Source organism: Erpetoichthys calabaricus, chromosome 9 (assembly GCF_900747795.2).
Source record: "Erpetoichthys calabaricus chromosome 9, fErpCal1.3, whole genome shotgun sequence".
NCBI lineage: Eukaryota > Metazoa > Chordata > Cladistia > Polypteriformes > Polypteridae > Erpetoichthys > Erpetoichthys calabaricus.
In genome coordinates, this window is record NC_041402.2 from 184,235,346 (window position 1) to 184,256,756 (window position 21,411).

A 21,411-nucleotide genomic window follows, 5' to 3' on the forward strand; every position below is an offset into this window, starting at 1 on the left:
ATTCCCCACTGAAGTAGCCTTGAGTGCATGAAGATGGCTGTACACACTTGGGTGAGTAGTTGACTCCCCGCTTCACTGCCGGTACACCTCTTGACAGCCGCGTGTTTGGCTTGGTAGCCGAGGTAACCAGGACGCTTCGCCCCTCTACCTTTAAACTTCGTCAGTTGCCACCAGCAACCACAGCCCAGTGTATCCCAAGTCGCAAACGCGCCGAACCAACCAGCGAACAGCGGAAGAGTGACACCAATTTGAATGCACCAATGAGGAGCGGGCAGGCAGCGTGCCGGAAGTGAGCGCCACTATCGTAGCGGAGTCGGGCGTTCGGGAGAGGCGATCGGAAAGCGCTGCAGCTGCGTTCATATTTCGCAGGTTTGGTGCTGTTTTTCTTATTTCTACATAGGTGCATGCAGTTACTTTTAAAGTTAATCTCTTTTAAGCGAGGAAGAAATAATTTGTAACGACGTCCTTCGCTGTGACCGTGGAAAGCAAAACAAACGGCTGAAATGGCGAGGCGTCGTCTTGTGCTGGAGGGGGAGCAGGAGCAGCAGGGATTACTGGAGCTCTTTAATGCTGGGTTTTCTGCAGCCTTGGGGACCGTCTAGACGCGCTCACTTGGGTGTTAACTACTGGGGGTCAAGTTTTTGCTTTTAAACCATAGATGACAGTCGGGTGCACGCGTCTCCTTAGAAATGAAATGTTTAATCCCGACCGTGGAGTGCCGCAAACTGCAGTGTTAGTTTGTTTTGTTTAAACGCGATTTATGACGTTAATGGAACGTGCCGTTTGACGTTTGCTCAGTGTGACAACTGTGCTGTGCTGAGAAGGTTATCCTAATGTATACAGTATATCTTTTTTTTTTTTTTAAGCGTTGAAAACTTCTTTGACACTTTTTGTTTCTGAAATAATTAATGAGGAATTCACACAGGAAAAATTGCAACTGTATTCATCTTTTGACTGCCTTGTTCGTTGCCTGTTTCTTCAGGGGGGATCAATATAAAAGTATAATTAACGAGTCAGTCAATTTAAAAGTAAAGCATCAATAGACTCCGGTGAGCTAAACCCTGTGGTAGCTATAAGGCATTTTGTGGGCCTCAGAAAGAAGGAAGAACCTCCGATTGTCTCCTGCAGTGCACTGATGTAATAAAGTCGTCCAAACAGAACATATTGAAGACAAAAATCGCCATGTGCGTGTAGGTTTGCTCAATGTATATTTCAATAGATACTGAATTCTCTATATTATGTACACTGTTGGCAGTGGAGAAAAACAAAAATGCCTGACAGTTTGTGTAGACTCAACTAAAGCAACCATCTCGTCCAGGGCAGAGTTGTTGGGTAGCTGGGCCAATCCCAGGGCAAACATGAGCCAATTTTAGCATCACTGGGCCATCTAACTTGCCATGTCATTGGACTGTGGGAGGAAAGCAGGACACGGGGAGAACACGCTAACTCCACACAGGAAACACCTGGGATGACGTGAATGCTGGTCTCCATACTGCTAGCACTTTGCCAGGCTGCCTTTAAGTCTTGTTATTAAATAAAATTAGTATAGATGTAGATAACATACTGCAAAATGTAAATGGTGGCCGGCTTGTGTTTTGTTGAAAAATGCTATTTTGTCTTCATACATTTTATTTCATAATGCAGTGCACCTGAACAAATTTATTTTTTGTCACTTTTTTGGGATGCCCTAAAAAACGGGATAAGACACAGGGCAAGAATTGCCCCAGGGGCTTTCTGGGTGTACACACTCGCACCTAATTCTGCAGCTTCTGCTAACATCCTTCTTCATCAATATGGAGATAGATACTCTTGTAGTTGGCGTTCAGAAGGATTGTGTCCTCTTTATAGCTTTTGAGTACATAGTTTAACAATTTTTGAGTCCAGTTACACCTCTGATGACAACAACAGCAGTCTCGTGTGTCTGCGTTTTTTCGTTCATACAGCAGAAATACCGATGCTGGTGATGCTGCTCTCTTCTGTATGGTGTCTTAATAAGGCTATTAAGAAGGTGACGACTCAATTCACCGTACATTCCAGGGTATGTCTACATTTGGTGTGGTCATGAAGAGCAGAAGTTTTCATTTGGACTATTGTTTTAAGTTACTTGCATGAGTTTACATCTGTTTTTATAGTCATGTTTGTCTGTGTAGTTAAAAACTTTAAAAAATCGGGAGTGGTATCCCCTCGACTTTCTCGTATAGTTGGATATGGGGATGGATATTTTGAGGAGTAAACCACAAGACAAGGATTATATTTTTATATTATGTATATTAAAGAACCATCAACAACAAATCAAATTAATATATTGATATTTATTATTAAAGTAAAGTTGAATAAATCGGACTCTGCAGCTGCATGAGTAAAAGGTAAAGTACCACTTCCAGTTAGTGGAAATAGCCGAAAAGTTGATAGAAATCTGCATTTTGTACCTAATACTTGTATGCAAAATTTGTTTGACCAAAGTGAAAGCGTACTCAGGTTATCGTGTTTACATACACCTACACAGAGACATATTTCCAAAAATGGTATTTTCGGACTCGTCTAAAACGTCGAGATTCATCAAAGTCTTGAAATGGAATTTTTGGAGGATTCCAATACTTTCCCTATTCTTCGTATATGAGAAAGTAAAAAAGAAACTCCGACTGCTAAGGTAGCTTGGTTAGTTAATCCCTCAGTTCTTTCAGTGTCTCATCCGGCCTGGTTTCCCTCTTAAAAGCACTTCTTTTCCACCTATGTCCTCAAGTATGTGATTTACTATTTAACAGAAAGTATTCTACAGAATTAACTTGACGGATGACTTTGAGAGTATTATAGACCTGGATTAGAGTAGCAGTCCAAGTCGAAGACACCTTTCAGTGCTGGGGTGCACCTTGGTTTCTGTCTTTTGCACAGCTTCAAATGCTGCCATGTCTGTCTTGTAGTGTGGCGACCAGCACTGCACATAGTATACAGTGTAGTCTCAGCGTAACACAACTTGATTTATATTCAGAAGTTTCTGCCATCTATCCTAACTTTTTATTTGCCATTTTCATTTATTCCAGTTTGTAAAAGGTAGTAGCTTGCTCTAGATTTATTCTTTTGAAGTTGTTGGGATGGATGGTAAGGTGATGATGGTGGGAGTGATGGCAGCTGCTTATACCAACTGCCGTTTGCATGTCTTCATTGGTTTGTCAAGTGAGTACATTGGGTTATTTGTCACAATTGAGAAGTGCTGAGTATGCATCACGGTGGGTGGACATGGATGTGTGTGCAGCAGTGGCTTGGCTTTGTTTTCCTGACTTTGTTTTTCACATATTCTGTTTGAGCTTCCAGCTCTTTGTGTGCCTTTTGTAGACAACATGGTTGATTACTGTAAATGTTTAGATGTTAAAGGTTTATGGGTAGTTTTGTATGTGTAATTTTATCATCCTACTGCTGTTTTAAAATTCCTGTCCTTTTTTAAAAAAAAAAAAAGAAACACGATGAGATTTCATGAAGTGGTTTTGCGTCACAAAAAAAGGAAATAAAACTGCACCGCATCCAATAGCCTTGAATAAGTGGAACTCCATGGTGATAAAATGTGGAAATGCTGCTGAAGACAGAAGTGTGGCCTTTAGCAGATTGAATGGATGCAGAATATACAGTACTGTAGTATTTAGGTTGTATTTTTGTTCTTGCCCTCCATGTTGGTGATGATTTATTAGCCCACAGCCATACCAGCTGCACATCAAAAAAGGTCAGTCGCCTGGTGCTAAACATGTTCAGGCCTGGCAAGTACTTGGATGGGAGACCATCTAGGAAAAGCTTGACTTACTGGTGGAAGAGGTCTTGGTGGGGCCTGCAGGGGGCGCCTACCCTGTGGTCTGTGTGTGGATCCCAATGCCTCAGTGCAGTAATCGGACACTGTGCTGTACAAATTAATATCAGCCTTTGGATGAATGTGAAACTGAGGGGTCCTGACTCTCTGTGGTCATAAAACATCATTCGTAAAGAGTATGGTGTAGTACAGGGGTCTGCAACCTTCACTATGAAAAGAGCCATTTTGCCCCCTCTTCCTCCAAAGAAAAATAGTCTGGAGCCGCAAAACATAACACAGCTGATAAACTTTTAAAAGTTTTAATCTTTTTTAAGATTTTACATGTTACAACCACGGAATACAACAAACAGAAGTGCAGTGTGCATGTGTAGGGCTACTTTGAAATAAATTAAACTGAACTATGCAGGCCTATTTGGGTCCTTCCTATACCTGTGTAAAATTAAAATAAAAACTAGCCCACTTTAATATAAATAAAACATTTAGCTGTAGCTTAGCAGCTTTAAAAAAGTAAACATAAAATTCCATTTCAGTGTGCTGAATCAACTGAAGCACCTGAACATACAAAAAAACCTACATCGGCTCCGGGTCCGAAATGAATGTGTTTTGTTTTTCTGAAAAATAATAGCTTATTAAATGCTATTGTTGTCACCTGTTTAAAGTGACTTCTGTTTCTGAAGTTCGCTGCTGATCATCTCTACGTCGGGGCTGTACAATGTGACTTTGACCTTCACACAGGACTGCAGGCTCTCATGTGTGAGGCGGGAGCGATATTTGGACTTTATGAAGTTCATGCTTGAGAAAACTTGCTCACTTAAGTATGTTGAGCCAAAGATGGACAGGACTCCAAATGCATATTTTTTCATGTTCATATACGTTTCGGGAATGGCACTCCATGTGTCGAAAACAAATTTGTCGGGTTTGGGGAGGTTTTAAATATCACTCCATTTGTGCTCTTTAGCGAGAGTAGCCTTCTGACGGGTGACTTCTTCAAGATCCGCTGTCAGGCATTTGAACTTGGACACCCATTAATCTTTATCTGCTATGTCGTCCAGTTAAATTTCTAGATCGGGCTTACTTACTCCTGTGAATGCGGATGTGTTCAGCAGGGATGGGTCGACGTCCAGGGGTGTGACAGGGAAGGAGAGAGTGTTTTTTTCCTTTCTGAACTCACTGAATCTTTCTCTAAATGCAGCTTGCATTTTCTGAACAATTTCCCGTTTGTTTTTAAAGTCGGAGAATAGATGCTCTGATATTTTTATGAACGATTCTTTCATGTATTCTCCGTCTGTGAACGGCTTACCCCTCCTTACGATCTCTTGAGCTGCCACAAAACTAGCGGCTGTAGTTGACTGTGTAGAAGTGATCCACTTTTTGAAAGTATGTTTGCTCTGTTCAGCTTTCCGTTGCAGTTCCGAAATTGCTCTCTTTCGCTTATCTTTTCGCTTATTTTCAGTGAATGCTGAGAGCTTGTTTTGAAAATGTCTTTCAACGTTACATTTTTTGTTGTTCGATAATTTATCGCCACATATTAAGCACACCGGTAAGCCAGCGTCGTTGGCGGTGAAGGCAAATGCTTCTGTCCACGCAGAATTAAACTCTCTAAATTAGATGTTAAAATGTATAACAGTAGTAGTAGTAGTAAATAAACATATATATATATATATATAAATACAAGTTAAATTAAGAAATTGCCATCATTCATTTTCATGGTTTTTATTTTTTTGTCAAGGCCAAAGGGAGCCACTACAAGGAGGCTGAAGAGCCGCATGTGGCTCCAGAGCCGCGGGTTGCCGACCCCTGGTGTAGTATCTACACTGTGCAGGCTAAATTGCCCACTATGGTCTATTCCAGGGGTGGGCAATGTCAGTCCTGGAGAGCCGCAGTGGCTGCAGGTTTTTCTTCCAACCCAACTTCTTAATGAGAAGTCAATTATTGCTGATGAAGCACTTATTGCTTAAGTGACATTTTGATTCTTCATTTTAGTGGTCTTGCTCATTAATTGTCCCCAACCTTAATTGCTTATTTTAATCTTAAACAGCTGCATTTCCTGTTTTAATGGCTCCTTAATAGCAATAAGATGTAAATGACAAAGCGGCCAGCAGTTCTACATCTAGCTTGTTTCCATTTACATTTGTGTGTGTTCATCATGCACTGTTTGATTTAATAAAACACTTAATTTTCAGTCTGTCACATTTTAATATTATTTGTTTAAGGCTTCAAGTCATTTGGATGATATCTTTGGAAAGGAAAAAATCTACGATATAAGAGCCTTATATTGTAGACTGACAAGCCATATAATTAAATAAGGTCTGAGATTGGCAAGGATTGGTTTCTAATTAAGCAATTGGGTTGGAATAAAAACCTGCAGCCACTGGGGCTCTCCAGGACTGACATTGCCCACCCCTGGCCTAGTCAACCTGGCCCCCTAATCTTCCCCTGTCTCTAATTGGCTGTCTCTCTCATCCCACTTCACCACCTAATTGCTAATGTGTGGTGAGTGTACTGGTGCATAAATGGCAGCTGTCACATCATCCAGTTGGAGGCTGAAGTAGTTCCCTACTCCCTATGTAAAGTGCTTTGAGTAGTGAGACGAGTACCTTGTAAATGTAGAGAATTATTTTTAGAACCAAGTTAAACACTGAGTTGTAGTCTATAAACAGGTGTGATGTGATGGTATGAAGTTGCAAGGGACCCGTTGTGGCGATAAGCAACCTGAAGGCTGAACATTTCGCTGTGATGTTTTGATAGACTGGAGTTGAAACCTAGAGTAGTAAATGTGAGTAATGCAACATTCCATTTGAACTGGGAAGTAAGAAGATTCAACTGGAACGCCCCCACAAGTCGGATTTCCTACTCGAAAACTCCAAATAGAGTTTGTCCGACTTTAGATTATGACGTCAACCCAAAATGACGACACGTACCGCAAACCTTAGTGAAATCTGTGGTATTCTGTTTATTATCACTTCTGTCTCTTTGTATCTCAATAATAATTCGGTGGTACACACAGCACTGTCCAAACCTCTACCTACGGTGTTTGGATGTGCAAAATGCTGTGTATGTGTTTTCTACGCAGTGGTGTGCTGGGGAGGCAGCATTAAGAGGAAAGACGCCTCACGCCTGGACAAACTGGTGAGGAAGGCAAGCTCTATTGTTGGCATGGAGCTGGACAGTTTAACATCTGTGGCAGAGCGAAGGGCGCTCAGCAGGCTCCTATCAATTATGGAGAATCCACTGCATCCACTTAATAGTATCATCTCCAGACAGAGGAGCAGCTTCAGCGACAGACTGCTGTCACTGTCCTGCTCCACTGACAGATTGAGGAGATCGTTCCTCCCCCAAACTATGCGACTCTTTAATTCCACCCGGGGGGGGGGGGGTAAACGTTAACATTTAACATTATACATAGTTATTGTCTATATATATATATATACAGTAATCCCTCCTCCATCGCGGGGGTTGCGTTCCAGAGCCACCCGCGAAGTAGGAAAATCCGCGAAGTAGAAACCATATGTTTATATGGTTATTTTTATATTGTCATGCCTGGGTCACAGATTTGCGCAGAAACACAGGAGGTTGTAGAGAGACAGGAACGTTATTCAAACACTGCAAACAAACATTTGTCTCTTTTTCAAAAGTTTAAACTGTGCTCCATGACAAGACAGAGATGACAGTTCTGTCTCACAATTAAAAGAATGCAAACATATCTTCCTTTTCAAAGGAGTGCAAAGCAAGCAGTCAAAAAAAAAATCAATACGGCTTTTAAGTATGCGAAGCACCGCCGGTACAAAGCTGTTGAAGGCGGGCAGCTCACACCCCCTCTGTCAGGAGCAGGAAGAGAGAGAGAGAGAGAGATAGCGAGAGACAGATAAAAAAAATCAATACGTGCCCTTTGAGCTTTTAAGTATGCGAAGCTCCGTGCAGCCTGTCCTTCAGGAAGCAGCTGCACACAGCCCCCCTGCTCACACCCCCCTACGTCAGCGCAAGAGAGAGAGAGAGAGAGAAAGTTAGCTGGATAGCTTTTCAGCCATCTGCCAATAGCGTCCCTTGTATGAAATCAACTGGGCAAACCAACTGAGGAAGCATGTACCAGAAATTAAAAGACCTATTGTCCGCAGAAACCCGCGAAGCAGCGAAAAATCCGCGATATATATTTAAATATGCTTACATATAAAATCCGCGATGGAGTGAAGCCGCGAAAGGCGAAGCGCGATATAGCGAGGGATCACTGTAGTGCCTTTCACATCTATCTATCTATCTATCATATAGTGTCTTTCACATCTATCTATCTATCTATCTATCTATCTATCTATCTATCTATCTAATCCTTTGTTCAGTAGTTGTCTGTATTCCAAGAAAGGTTTTCCTGGAGGAGTCCGTATCTAACCACTCCAGCATTGTCTTGGTTGTATGCTTTGGGTCATTGTGCTAAAGTCTGAGGTTATATGCACATTGGAGCAGGTTTTCCTCAAGGACCTCACTGTATTTGGCTGTAGTTATCCTCCCCTCAATTCAGTCCAGTCTCCCTGTCTGTGCTGCCAAGAAGCACACCCACAGCTTGATTCTGCCACCCCCCATGCTTCACCATAGGGATGCACAGTACTCTACTAAGCGGGTGAGGAGTAGTTCTTGGTCTTCACCAGACATATTGTTTTGAATTCAGCAGCTGATAGGAAAGCTCTATGACAGATTGTGTCAAGAGTGGAGAGAATTATTGGCGTACAGCTTGTAGCACGCGCTGCCTCAGCCGTGGGCACAGTCTATTTGAACTCTCCCATCCGACAAACACTTCAGAGCCTTTCCTGTAGGCACCTCGTGGATCAGAAACAGTTTCATCCCACTTGTGCAAGTTTACAGTGAGGTACTTACAACAGTCGTAATATTGCACAACCTGAGTCACTTGTGCTTAAATATTGTATATTTTTCTTTATCTTGTTATTATTGTTGTTGTTATTTTACCATTTTATACAAAAATAAGTTTATGGAGGATTTGCATATTGAATCTCATTGTACTGCCTAATGAGTTTAATTTTTATTATTATTATTACCACGCTTATTTTAACTTCACCTGTTTGTTGTCTGGTACAAATCTTGTAATCGGTATTTAACTCGCTTCCTATTGTCCAAATGACTTGAAATTTTGCACACTTACTCACTTCCGATGACAATACATGAATCAATAATCAGTTTCACTAATTGCTCAATTAATCCTTGTTAATTAAGAAATGAAATTTTCAAATGAATAGTTCAAGATTTCACCAATAGATGGTGCTAGTAACGGCTAGAAATATTAAAAGAAGTGTTAAAATATTGATTACAAAATTATACTAAAACAAACCCAAGACTAAAAAGTTAAATAATATATATACAGTACTGTGCAAAAGTTTTAGGCAGGTGTGAAAAAATACTGTAAACAAAGAATGCTTTCAAAAATGGAAGTGTTAATCATTTATTTTCATCAATCAACAAAATGCAGTGAATGAGCAAAAGAGAAATCTAAATCAAATCAATATTTGGTGTGACCACCCTTTGCCTTCAAAACAGCATCAATTCTTCTAGGTACACTTGCACACAGTTTTTGAAGGAACTCAGCTGGTAGGTTGTTCCAAACATCTTGAAGAACTAACCCCAGATCTTCTGTGGATGTAGGCTTCCTCACATCCTTCTGTCTCTTCATGTAATCCCAGACACACTCGATGATGTTGAGATCAGGGCTCTGTGGGGGCCATACCATCACTTCCAGGACTTCTTGTTCTTCTTTACGCTGAAGATAGTTCTTAATGACTTTAGCTGTATGTTTGGGGTCGTTGTCCTGCTGCAGAATAAATTTGGGGACAATCGTACGTCTCCCTGATGGTATTGCATGATGGATAAGTATCTGCCTGTATTTCTCAGCATTGAGAACACCATTAATCCTGACCAAATCTCCAACTCCATCTGCAGACTTGCAGCCCCAAACGTTCAAGGAACCTCCACCATGCTTCACTGTTGCCTGCAGACACTCATTATTGTACCGCTCTCCAGCCCTTCGACAAACAAACTGCCTTCTGCTACAGCCAAATATTTCAAATTTTGACTCATCAGTCCAGAGCACCTGCTGCCATTTTTCTGCACCTCAGTTCCTATGTTTTCGTGCATACTTGAGTCGCTTGGCCTTGTTTCTACATTGGAGGTATGGCTTTTTGGCTGCAACTCTTCCATGAAGACCACTTCTGGCCAGACTTCTCCGGACAGTAGATGGGTGTACCTGGGTCCCACTGGTTTCTGCCAGTTCTGAGCTGATGGCACTGCTGGATATCTTCCGATTTCGAAGGGTAATAAGCTTGATGTGTCTTTCATCTGCTGCACTAAGTTTCCTTGGCCGACCACTGTGTCTACGATCCTCAGCGTTGCCCGTTTCTTTGTGCTTCTTCAAAAGAGCTTGAACAGCACATCTTGAAACCCCAGTCTGCTTTGAAATCTTTGTCTGGGAGAGACCTTGCTGATGCAGTAGAACTACCTTGTGTCTTGTTGCTGTGCTCAATCTTGCCATGACATGAAACTGTCTTCCACAACCTCACCTTGGTAGCAGAGTTTGGCTGTTCCTCACCCAGTTTTAAGCCTCCTACACAGCTGTTTCTGTTTCAGTTAATGACTGTGTTTCAACCTACGTGTGACATTGATGATCATTAGCACCTGTTTGGTAGAATTGGTTGATCAGACACCTGACTAGAATCCTACAAAATCCCTGACTTTGTACAAGTGGACCTATAAGAATTGATGCTGGTTTGAAGGCAAAAGGTAGGAACACCAAATATTGATTTGATTTAGATTTTTCTTTTCTTCGCTCACTTTGCATTTTGTAAATTGATAACAATAAACAATCATTATTTATATTTCTGAAAGCATTCTTTGTTTACATCATTTTTTCACACCTGCCTAAAACTTTTGCACAGTACTGTATATTAAAAAATACTTTTTAAATACCACGCTTATATTAAGTTAAAAAGCATACTAAAAAGTAAAAAATAAGTCTCTCTCTCTCTCTCTCTCTCTCAAACATTGCAAAAGCGCCCACGCTTTTATTTTACAGGTGATGTATGAGAGAGAGAGAGAGAGACTTATTTTTTACTTTTTAGTACACTTTTTAACTTAATATAAGCGTGGTATTTTAAAAAGCATTTTTTTATATATATTCAGACCAGAGTCCTTTAAATGCCATTTGTCAAACTCCAAGCAGTCTCTCATGTATTTTACTTAAGAGTGGCTCCTGTCTAGCCACTTGATCATAAACACCTGATTGGTGGAGTGCTGCTAAAGTGGTCATCCTTCTGTTATGTTCCCAGATTTAAGCAGTGGAATTCTGAAGCTCTATTAGAGTGACCATTGGGTTCATTGTCACCTCCCTGACCAAGGCTGTTTTGCTGGATGGCCAACTCTATGAAGAGTCCTGCTGGTTTTTAAACTTGTTCTGTTTCACAATTATTGAGACCACTTTGCTCCTGGAACAGTCAAAAGCTTTAGGGTGTTCTCACACTAGCAATTTGTTCCATGTCCAAGCACATTTGTTCGCATGTAACCCCTACCCGAGTCTAGTTTGTTTGACTAGTGTGATTGCTCCGTGCCCTGGCCCGCTTGGAAAAGGTGTGCCTGGGCACAGTTCAGGAAGATTCAGGAGTAGTGTGTTCACTAAATGTACCTGAGCACGGAAAACAGACATGACATCAATAATGCGACAAGTCAGATAACACAATTATCATTTTGTTCGATACCATTAGAGTAAAAAACGGGTTTTTATTTTCACCTTACAAATGAACATGTATTTCAGTGGGCAAGAAAAGCTGCACATTCATCTCTTTAAATGATTTATCTCCATAAAATCTCGTACAGACAGCACAATTAACAGCAAAATGCTGCACTGCACGCTCAATAAATGTGTATGAGGGTAGAGCGCCATCCAGCCCTACACGACTCCAAAAAAATATAAACACAATACCATGTTTCCCCGAAAATAAGAGTGTCTTATATTAATTTTAGGTCCAAAAAAATGCACTAGGGCTTATTTTCGGGTAGGTCTTATTTTTATTGAAGTTCAAAAAAGTAAAGTACATTTATTCCTGTTCAACAATTATACGGTACAAACTACTGGTACGTTAACGCCTGTTCAATAATCAAATCAACATGTACGGTATTCATGTTCTACAAACTACTGTACGAGGTGGTACCCAAAAAAATCCACAATAGCACCGCGCTGGACGGAGCACACGCCTCCCCCGCCACGGCAGGCAAGCACAGAACAACTTACTCCAAGGTAGTGCCCCAAGTTTCAACCCCGTCTCCTGCCGTTCTTGATCCCTGTGGCCAGCGCGCGGCCGCAAACCCCCGCCTCCTGCTGGTGAAAAACGCTGCACCTATCCCCTTCCCAAATGAGAAATGATTTTTCTCGCCTAAAAAAAGCTGAAATGCAGCACCCCTTCCCAGCAGGAAAAAAAAGCCCACAGCCGCATGCCGACCACAAAGAACAAGAAGAAGCAAAAAACGAGGTTGAAAGCTGTTCCACACTCACCCACCGCAGTAGGAAAAACGTGCACCCCAAAAGCCCCGGCCAGCGCAACGCTACCGGTATCACGGACTCCCTTGGGCACCCCCTCCTATGTTAACTCTGGTTTAACAATCAACATGTATTCATGTTATGCAAACTACCGTATGTTAACTGTTTCTACATTTATTCAAATACAATCATGTCATCTTCTTCTAGAATATCATCATAACTCTTCATATCTGAACCTGCAATTCCTTCCTGGATTACTTTTGACTGTAATTCCTTTAGAATTAATGACCCCAGTCTCTTCTGTGCAGCAATACTGCTCTCCTTAAACAAACACTTCTTGTCCAGATAACCTGCTCGTAGTGCATTGGCAACACAGCTTTGAGTGATTTTATCCCATGAATTCTTCACCCAAGTCACCACCTCTTGCAGCTTAGGCTTCACAAAGTTCCCCCGCTGATTTCTATCCATTCTGTTTTCACTGTAATCATTGACTTCTATTCGCAAATGGTCCTTGAATAGCTTGTTTATTGCAATGTCAAGTGTCTGGAGATAGGCTGTCATTCCTGCAGGAATCATTATCTGATCTATTCTTCTCTCTTTAAGGAAGTTCTTCATGTCTTTAGCACAGTGAGTGCTAGCAGAATCCCAGATTAGCAGACCTCTTTGGGCACCTCGCAAAACACGTGGAAACATTAAATCTATCCACTTTCATATAATGGCTTGAGAGCACCATATTCATCCGATGTTATGCTGGACAAAAGACAATGTTTACTTTAACTACTTGTAAAAGCGCCTTACCTTGTCACCAGGGCAGCTTCTAGGCTAAATACGGCAGCTCTCAGGACAGATGCAAAAATTGGATTAGTGGTAGGTCTTGTTTTTGGAGGAGGGCTTACAGTGGTGTGAAAAACTATTTGCCCCCTTCCTGATTTCTTATTCTTTTGCATGTTTGTCACACAAAATGTTTCTGATCATCAAACACATTTAACCATTAGTCAAATATAACACAAGTAAACACAAAATGCAGTTTTTAAATGATGGTGTTTATTATTTAGGGAGAAAAAAATCCAAACCTACATGGCCCTGTGTGAAAAAGTAATTGCCCCCTTGTTAAAAAATAACCTAACTGTGGTGTATCACACCTGAGTTCAATTTCCGTAGCCACCCCTAGGCCTGATTACTGCCACACCTGTTTCAATCAAGAAATCACTTAAATAGGAGCTGCCTGACACAGAGAAGTAGACCAAAAGCACCTCAAAAGCTAGACATCATGCCAAGATCCAAAGAAATTCAGGAACAAATGAGAACAGAAGTAATTGAGATCTATCAGTCTGGTAAAGGTTATAAAGCCATTTCTAAAGCTTTGGGACTCCAGCAAACCACAGTGAGAGCCATTATCCACAAATGGCAAAAACATACAACAGTGGTGAACCTTCCCAGGAGTGGCCGGCCGACCAAAATTACCCCAAGAGCGCAGAGACGACTCATCCGAGAGGTCACAAAAGACCCCAGGACAACGTCTAAAGAACTGCAGGCCTCACTTGCCTCAATTAAGGTCAGTGTTCACGACTCCACCATAAGAAAGAGACTGGGCAAAAACGGCCTGCATGGCAGATTTCCAAGACGCAAACCACTGTTAAACAAAAAGAACATTAGGGCTCGTCTCAATTTTGCTAAGAAACATCTCAATGATTGCCAAGACTTTTGGGAAAATACCTTGTGGACTGATGAGTCAAAAGTTGAACTTTTTGGAAGGCAAATGTCCCGTTACATCTGGCGTAAAAGGAACACAGCATTTCAGAAAAAGAACATCATACCAACAGTAAAATATGGTGGTGGTAGTGTGATGGTCTGGGGTTGTTTTTCTCCTTCAGGACCTGGAAGGCTTGCTGTGATAGATGGAACCATGAATTCTACTGTCTACCAAAAAATCCTGAAGGAGAATGTCCGGCCATCTGTTCGTCAACTCAAGCTGAAGCGATCTTGGGTGCTGCAACAGGACAATGACCCAAAACACACCAGCAAATCCACCTCTGAATGGCTGAAGAAAAACAAAATGAAGACTTTGGAGTGGCCTAGTCAAAGTCCTGACCTGAATCCAATTGAGATGCTATGGCATGACCTTAAAAAGGCGGTTCATGCTAGAAAACCCTCAAATAAAGCTGAATTACAACAATTTTGCAAGGATGAGTGGGCCAAAATTCCTCCAGAGCGCTGTAAAAGACTCATTGCAAGTTATTGCAAACGCTTGATTGCAGTTATTGCTGCTAAGGGTGGCTCAACCAGTTATTAGGTTCAGGGGGCAATTACTTTTTCACACAGGGCCATGTAGGTTTGGATTTTTTTTTCTCCCTAAATAATAAAAACCACCATTTACAAACTGCATTTTGTGTTTACTTGTGTTATATTTGACTAATGGTTAAATGTGTTTGATGATCAGAAACATTTTGTGTGACAAACATGCAAAAGAATAAGAAATCAGGAAGGGGGCAAATAGTTTTTCACACCACTGTATATTAGCGTTACATCAGAAATTACTGCTAGGTCTTACTTTCGGGGAAACACGGTAAGTAAAATCAATTTGAAATGCATGCTGTCACTCTGTGTACAGATATTGTTTTGGCTTTACACAGTCACATTGTCATAACAGCGTGCCCGGGAACATTAAGCGCATTGTGAGTGCAGGCCAGTGGGGGAATAGGGAGGGGGGGACAATTGCGCTTGGGCACGGTACAGAAAAAAAGCGTGCCTAGTGTGAGTACACCCTTAGAAATAGTTTGCACCCCTTGCCCTGATCAAATGAATTCTTCACAACAATTTGATCTATGAGGAGGTCTACAGGGAGCTCCTTAAACTTCATGGCTTGTTTTTTATCCTGACATGCAGTGTGAATTGTGGGCACTTTTATACACAGGTACGTGTGTGCCTTTCTAAATAATGACTGGTCAGTTTAGTTTGTCGCAGGCGGACTCTAGTCAAGCTCTAGACAAGTCTCAAGGAGAATTAAAGCAAACAGGATGCATTTGAGCACAATTTGGAATGGCACAGCCAAAATGGTTAGCTGCCCTTGCCCTGGTCTATGCCTCACCACACAGAGGTCTACAGAGAGTTTGTTGGACTTGGAAAGTGAAGGAGTCTGAATACTTTCTGAATCCACTCTGTGTGTGTGTGTTGCAACCACTAGGGGGTGCCACTGAGCCCCAAACGACAGGCACAGCGGTACCCAACACAATTCTAGGTTCATAAAATTATTTTTATTTGAAAAAATGCCTTCCACATACAATCACTTTAACACACTACTTCTCCGCTGCGAAGTGCGGGTATTTTGCTAGTTTTAAATGTTTTTTTGCTAAGTGCAATTAGGTCTCCATGTTATGGGTACCATGTGTTACTCTACAAGCACTAGTTTTACATGACCCCTTCCTTGACGGTATGTAGTCTCCAAACAGGCCTCTAAACAGTGAGATTTTCACAGAAGGGCATCACCCCAATTTAGCATTTCAGGCACACAGCAACAGCAGACTGCATTTGAATTTCAATTTGCATGATCTCCCAGTTTTTGGATTAATTAGGGATGGATTGCTTCTTGTCTGAAGTAAGCCATTCTGCTAACTGGGGTTATGCATCATATCATGAATATTGCTGCACTGTCATTGTGTCACTGATGAGAAATTGCTCTCTTATCTCTTCTTATTCGTCCTTGCATATAGAAGACCAGACCCTGAGTAATTCCTCACTGGAATAAATTGAGATTTTTTTCATGATGACCCTGGGAAGGGGTGCAAGGCTGAGTGAGATCCAGTCTCTGTGTAATGAATATCCTCTCAGCTGCAGTTCTGAAGTAATAAGCCAGCTTGTTCAGCTGAGTTCTAACTGCTGTGGCCTTCCAAGGCCAAATTTGCCCAAATCTTCATCAAGCTAGAGTGCTTGTTGTTAAAATTTGGGTTCATGTTTTTTTTTAATAGGACATTTACATCTAGGCTGATTCAAACTTTGGAACAGGCCAATTGAATCTTTTTTGAACTGGTTGATATGAGTGGTAGAAACAACACTGATAGTATTTTCTCCCCTGCCTTGCTTTGAGTATTGCCAATGTTTTCTGTTATTTACTTTTTGCAATGTGTCTCTTTTAAGTTTGAATGCTCCTGATCTTGAATAAGAGTGATGAAGACGCGTTGTGTATCTCCGCCTCTTCACGTCCACGTAGATGAGCAGACGCCTGTGCATGTCCATGTCAAGAAGAGCCAGAGATCCAAGACCGCACAGGTCAGTGAGGATGGCCAGCCTCAGATTAGAGTGTCCAAGATTGTTTAGTGAGACTGTTGAAATACAGGGGTGGGCAAAAGTAGATTTACAGCTGTGAGTACACAAAACGTGGAGTTTACTCTTGTATTATTTATTTATTATTGTATTATTTATTTGTATTTGTCTTTTTCTTCTTATTGTTATTAGCAAATAGACTATAAGAATGTGTAAATGAAGGCCGGCAATTTGAGCACTTAGAAGATTGTGCACTGTGCCATTATGATATTCTTTTGAGTTAATATAGTAAATAAAGCTATTAAGGTGATAAAGCTGTTGTAATAATCATAACCTGCATGTCTTTTTCCATACATACAACTGTAAACCTACTTTTTCCCACCCCTGCATTGTGCAGTTTTTGTTAAATGGGAACAGTAATGTTTTTTCTATCTTCTAAAATCAAAACGTTCTCGCATTTAGAAGTCTGAAAAAAATCAGGACATAAAACAAAGAAGCTGTTTCCATATCAGCAGAAAAGAGCAGATTGTTGATGTCATTCTTGGCATTTGGTTGGTTTAGTTGTTTAACTTTGACCTGTCATACTGTTCATAACAGGGGTGTCCAACTCTGCTGGCTGCTGGTTTCTCTTCCTGTGACTTTCTTTATTGGGGACAATTTCTGCTGTTAAATGACTTCTATTCCTTTTGTTGTAATTGCTGTGTTTTTTAAGACTCCATCCCCTAAATTAATTGTTTTCCTTAAATGGCAGCCAAGTAAAAATAAGATGTGAAGTGAGACAACAGATGACCAGCTAATTCCAACCATTTTCTAAATCCGAAAAGAGTCTTATTGTTATTTAAACCCATCATTTACATCCATGTCATTCTACCACAGCAGACATTTCCAAAACATTTGATTTTCTTTTTTATAAGAGATCCATCAAAATGTTTTATGGACATGATCAGATGAGCATTACTGAGACATTCACCTCTCTTTTGTTTTTTTTTTGATGTTGTATAAAGGACACAGTTTAGCTGGTCTTGTGTTGCCTCACTTTGTGTCTCATTATTGTTTCACTGCTAATTAAGGAAAAAAGAAACAAATCGTGTGCACCTTAAATAGCAAGCCATCTACAAATAAGGCAAAAGAATTTAATTAGCAACAGAAACTGGTCTCTAAGACAGAGTGGTTAGAATGAAAGCCTGCGGCCATCTGGGACTGGAGTTGGACACCCCTGGTTTATAGCGATGATGGACGTGCTGGCATTACCTGTCTTTACTCAATTTAATATTTGAAGTGAATCATATGCTCTTTATATCCAAGTTATCTTACAATCGCTATTTTTATCTTCCTTTATTAATACCTGTGAACGTTTCACCTGTAATCTGAAGTTATTTGTTTTCAAAGTATGTGTTTCAATATAATATGCACCTTTTGGATGTATCTTTGGCTTTAAGGCAAACTTAAGCAGTATTTGTGAAAATGATAGTTGCCTAAAAAAGTTGCTTTCCCTGAGTAGTACCCTTTTTTTTTTGTTTCAGAAAATACAGGAGGCAAAGTTAAAAGGAGAGAAAGGAAATCTGCGAGTGACCGCTCAAGTGAAAACAAGAGTGCCATGGATCCCACCCGGAAAGGCATCAGTCAGAGAAACTGGCTACAAGTGGGAGGTGAGTTTCAAGTAAATCTGATCTGATCTGATTATACATTTTGTATTGGGTTTGATGCCAGACTAACAATGACCTCTTCCTAAATCAGTGTTTCGCAACCACTGGGTCACGAGTTGCTATCGTTTATAAGTGGAAGTGGGCCGTGGCATGTTGCCTTTCCAACGATTGTACTTGATTTAATAAGGGGAAACTGCTCTGAAGATCCCACTTGGTTTTGATCCACCCGTCTTTGATAATTGTGCTGGAGTCACCAAGGGGTAAACAAGCTCTGATGATCATGATCAAATTTACCAAGGGGGATGTGCTCCACCCCATATTCCCCTAAAATCCTGCTTGAATAAAAAAAGGGAAGAAGTGCCGCTGGTAGGTTACAAAGTCAGTTACATAGGAAGAAGTAAGTCATAACACCAAAAAAGTTGAGAAGCGCTGTCTTAAATGATCAATGAATCCGCTTCCTGTATCCAGTAAAAGTAGGGATATCTTAAGAAAGAAAACACATCAAGATTAGACATGGAATTCAGTCTTTGGAACTGTGATAGATTAGATATAGTTGTGATACCACCTGTCACAAAGGTTGCCTGCAGTTAAATTGTAATATGTCTTCTGTGATCATAATTTATAGTTTTTAAACCTCAGGGCCCTACACATCGTTTAGAGATCACTCCCAATGAAGCAGACAGAACTTCATCCATCCTTCACATGGCTGATCTGTCCACAGATGAAGAAGAGGGACTCCATGGACGAATTAACCAGTATGAAAAGAAGATAGACAGCCTTCTGAGTGAAGTGGGAACCCTCAAAAACGAGGTACTTTACATCTTGAACACTGTGTAAAAAAATGTATAAATTACATAAATAGGACTAATATTGCACATATTAAAATTTTGCACTGTATACCTAATTTGTTGTTCAAATTATTAACATTAACTTTAGCCTTAATAAAATGAGGAAAAACACCCTTTTATTTGAGACATATTTTGGTAACATAGTACATCCATTACTGGGATTGGAGCGGCAGGCACCACTGGCCACTTCTTAACACCCCACCAAAATGTCAGTAATATACCTCGGGTTCACATTCACTGAAGTTTGTCATTTTCGGAGATATGGCCATATTGGTTAGGGCATAGGTATTTTTAAAAAAATTTTTTTGCCATATATGGTTACTGGTGGAAGACGATAGGGAATGGCTAAAAACGTTTGGGTTGATTGATGTATGTGTGGTTTTATATCTATATTTTGTGTGTGTGCATGTGCCATTTTTGCTATTTTAGTATAAACAACATTGTAGTATGGAATTTAGGCATGGTTTTATACACAAGACCCCTGGACTGTAAATCATAAGGTGGTGGTTGTTTTAGCTCTGCCTTGATTAAGTATGCAACACTGAGCAAGTCACATAAGTAGCAAGCATACACTGTATAAATTTTAAACATTTGTGCTGTTGCTGTGAATAGTAATTTTCGGTGTTGGTGAAATGTAATTATCAGCATCATCACAACATAATGTTTTCATACACATTTTTCTCCTAGGTTGAACTGCGGAAAAAAGAGCACCTACTTGAGAAGCGAGTAGAAGAGTTAACTGCCTCAAAGAGGGTGATTGAGGAGCAGGAAGAGGAGCTTGCTGAAGTGACTAAGGAACTTGTTGTAACGGAGCGAGAGAATAGCTTATTGAGGCAGAGCATTGAAAAAATGAAGGAAGAAACTGACCATTCGAGGTAAAGGGTCAGCCTTTTCTGTTGGTAAAAGTGGTCTTAGTGAAAAATACCCATTTCGTAAACCCAATAGGTTGATAGCACTCAAGTTTCACCTTGGCTTTCTTAACAGTTTAAGACCTACACTTTTAAGGGCTATAACGGTCTGTCTGTTTCTCTGGCAATTACTTTTTCTCACCATTATGATAGCAATATACAGTGCAATACAGTGCAAATAAAGCTTTAGAGCAGTGTTTCTCAAACTCAGTCCTGGGGACCCTCAGTCGCTACAGGTTTTTTTGTTCCAACCGGATTGCTAATCAGTGGCAACACCTGATAACGCTGATCTCATTTAATTAGCTGGTATCTTTTATTCAACATTCAGAAAAGCATAGCAGCATGATTTTTACATTTATAAGACATTTATAAATATTTCTATTTTGCTATAGATTTAAATGCTTAACTCTCTTTTTGTTGATTTCATTATACTTTGCCCATTCTCTGTCCAGTTTCCCCCCCTTCATTGTATCTTAATAATGACAATTTAAAAAGAGCAGATCAGACACCCAGGCAAACAACACTGAATAATCAAAGGCTGCAACTATTTTCGAGTCGGACCCACTGATTAGTAAATAATGGATTAATTAAACAATTGGAACACCTAGAAAAGTAGAATGAAAATCAAGATGAAAATGTTGTTTAAAAAGAAAAAAAATACATCATTCCTATATAACTGCTTGGTACATTTTAATATTTTTTTTAGCAAACTTTCTATATTGTTCCCTAAACACAGAACTTGTGAAATATCAGTTCACTTAATTAGCCCAGGAGTTCAATTAAAAACAGAAGCTGGTTGGAACAAAAACCTGCAGCCACAGGGGGTCTCCAGGACCATGTTTGGGAAACATTGCTTTAGAGGGTGTGGCAGCATAGTTTATTCTAACACTGCTTTTGTGTAGACAGTTTGTATGTAACCAGCAAATCGTCAGACACCTATAAGAACTGTTTGCATCAAGTTTTAAGGCTTAATCCATCCATTTTCCAACCCGCTGAATCCGAACACAGGGTCACGGGGGTCTGCTGGAGCCAATCCCAGCCAACACAGGGCACAAGGCAGGAACCAATCCTGGGCAGGGTGCCAACCCACCGCAGGACACACACAAACACATCCACACACCACGCACACCCTTGGGCCAATTTAGAATCGCCAATCCACCTAACCTGCATGTCTTTGGAGTGTGGGAGGAAACCGGAGCGCCCGGAGGAAACCCACGCAGACACGGGGAGAACATGCAAACTCCATGCAGGGAGGACCCGGGAAGCGAACCCGGGTCTCCTAACTGAGGCAGCAGCGCTACCACTGCGCCACCGTGCTGCCCTTTAAGGCTTAATGAATTTCCATTTTCCCTGTTTCCCACGTGTACAGCTCAGTTCCAGCAAAACACAAAGAACACTTCTCTCTTTTCCTCCACTCCTCCTGGCA

The 21,411-nt window shown here is 40.8% G+C and overlaps 1 protein-coding gene across 4 annotated transcripts in view; it reads left to right on the forward strand.

The window, feature by feature from the left end:
* Positions 1–252: 252 nt before the first annotated feature.
* odf2a (outer dense fiber of sperm tails 2a) overlaps positions 253–21,411 on the forward strand; it is a 42,345-nt gene continuing 21,186 nt past the window's right edge. For 2 of the 4 annotated variants that reach the window (XM_051931794.1, XM_051931796.1), the window contains exons 1-5: positions 253–369; positions 16,458–16,589; positions 18,107–18,236; positions 18,855–19,039; positions 19,765–19,952. In XM_051931794.1, the coding sequence (XP_051787754.1) occupies positions 16,488–16,589; positions 18,107–18,236; positions 18,855–19,039; positions 19,765–19,952 (605 nt within the window). In that variant the 5' untranslated portion in view covers positions 253–369; positions 16,458–16,487. The remainder of the gene's footprint in view (positions 370–16,457; positions 16,590–18,106; positions 18,237–18,854; positions 19,040–19,764; positions 19,953–21,411) is intronic. The other 2 variants (XM_051931795.1, XM_028808599.2) reach the window with 1 other exon arrangement.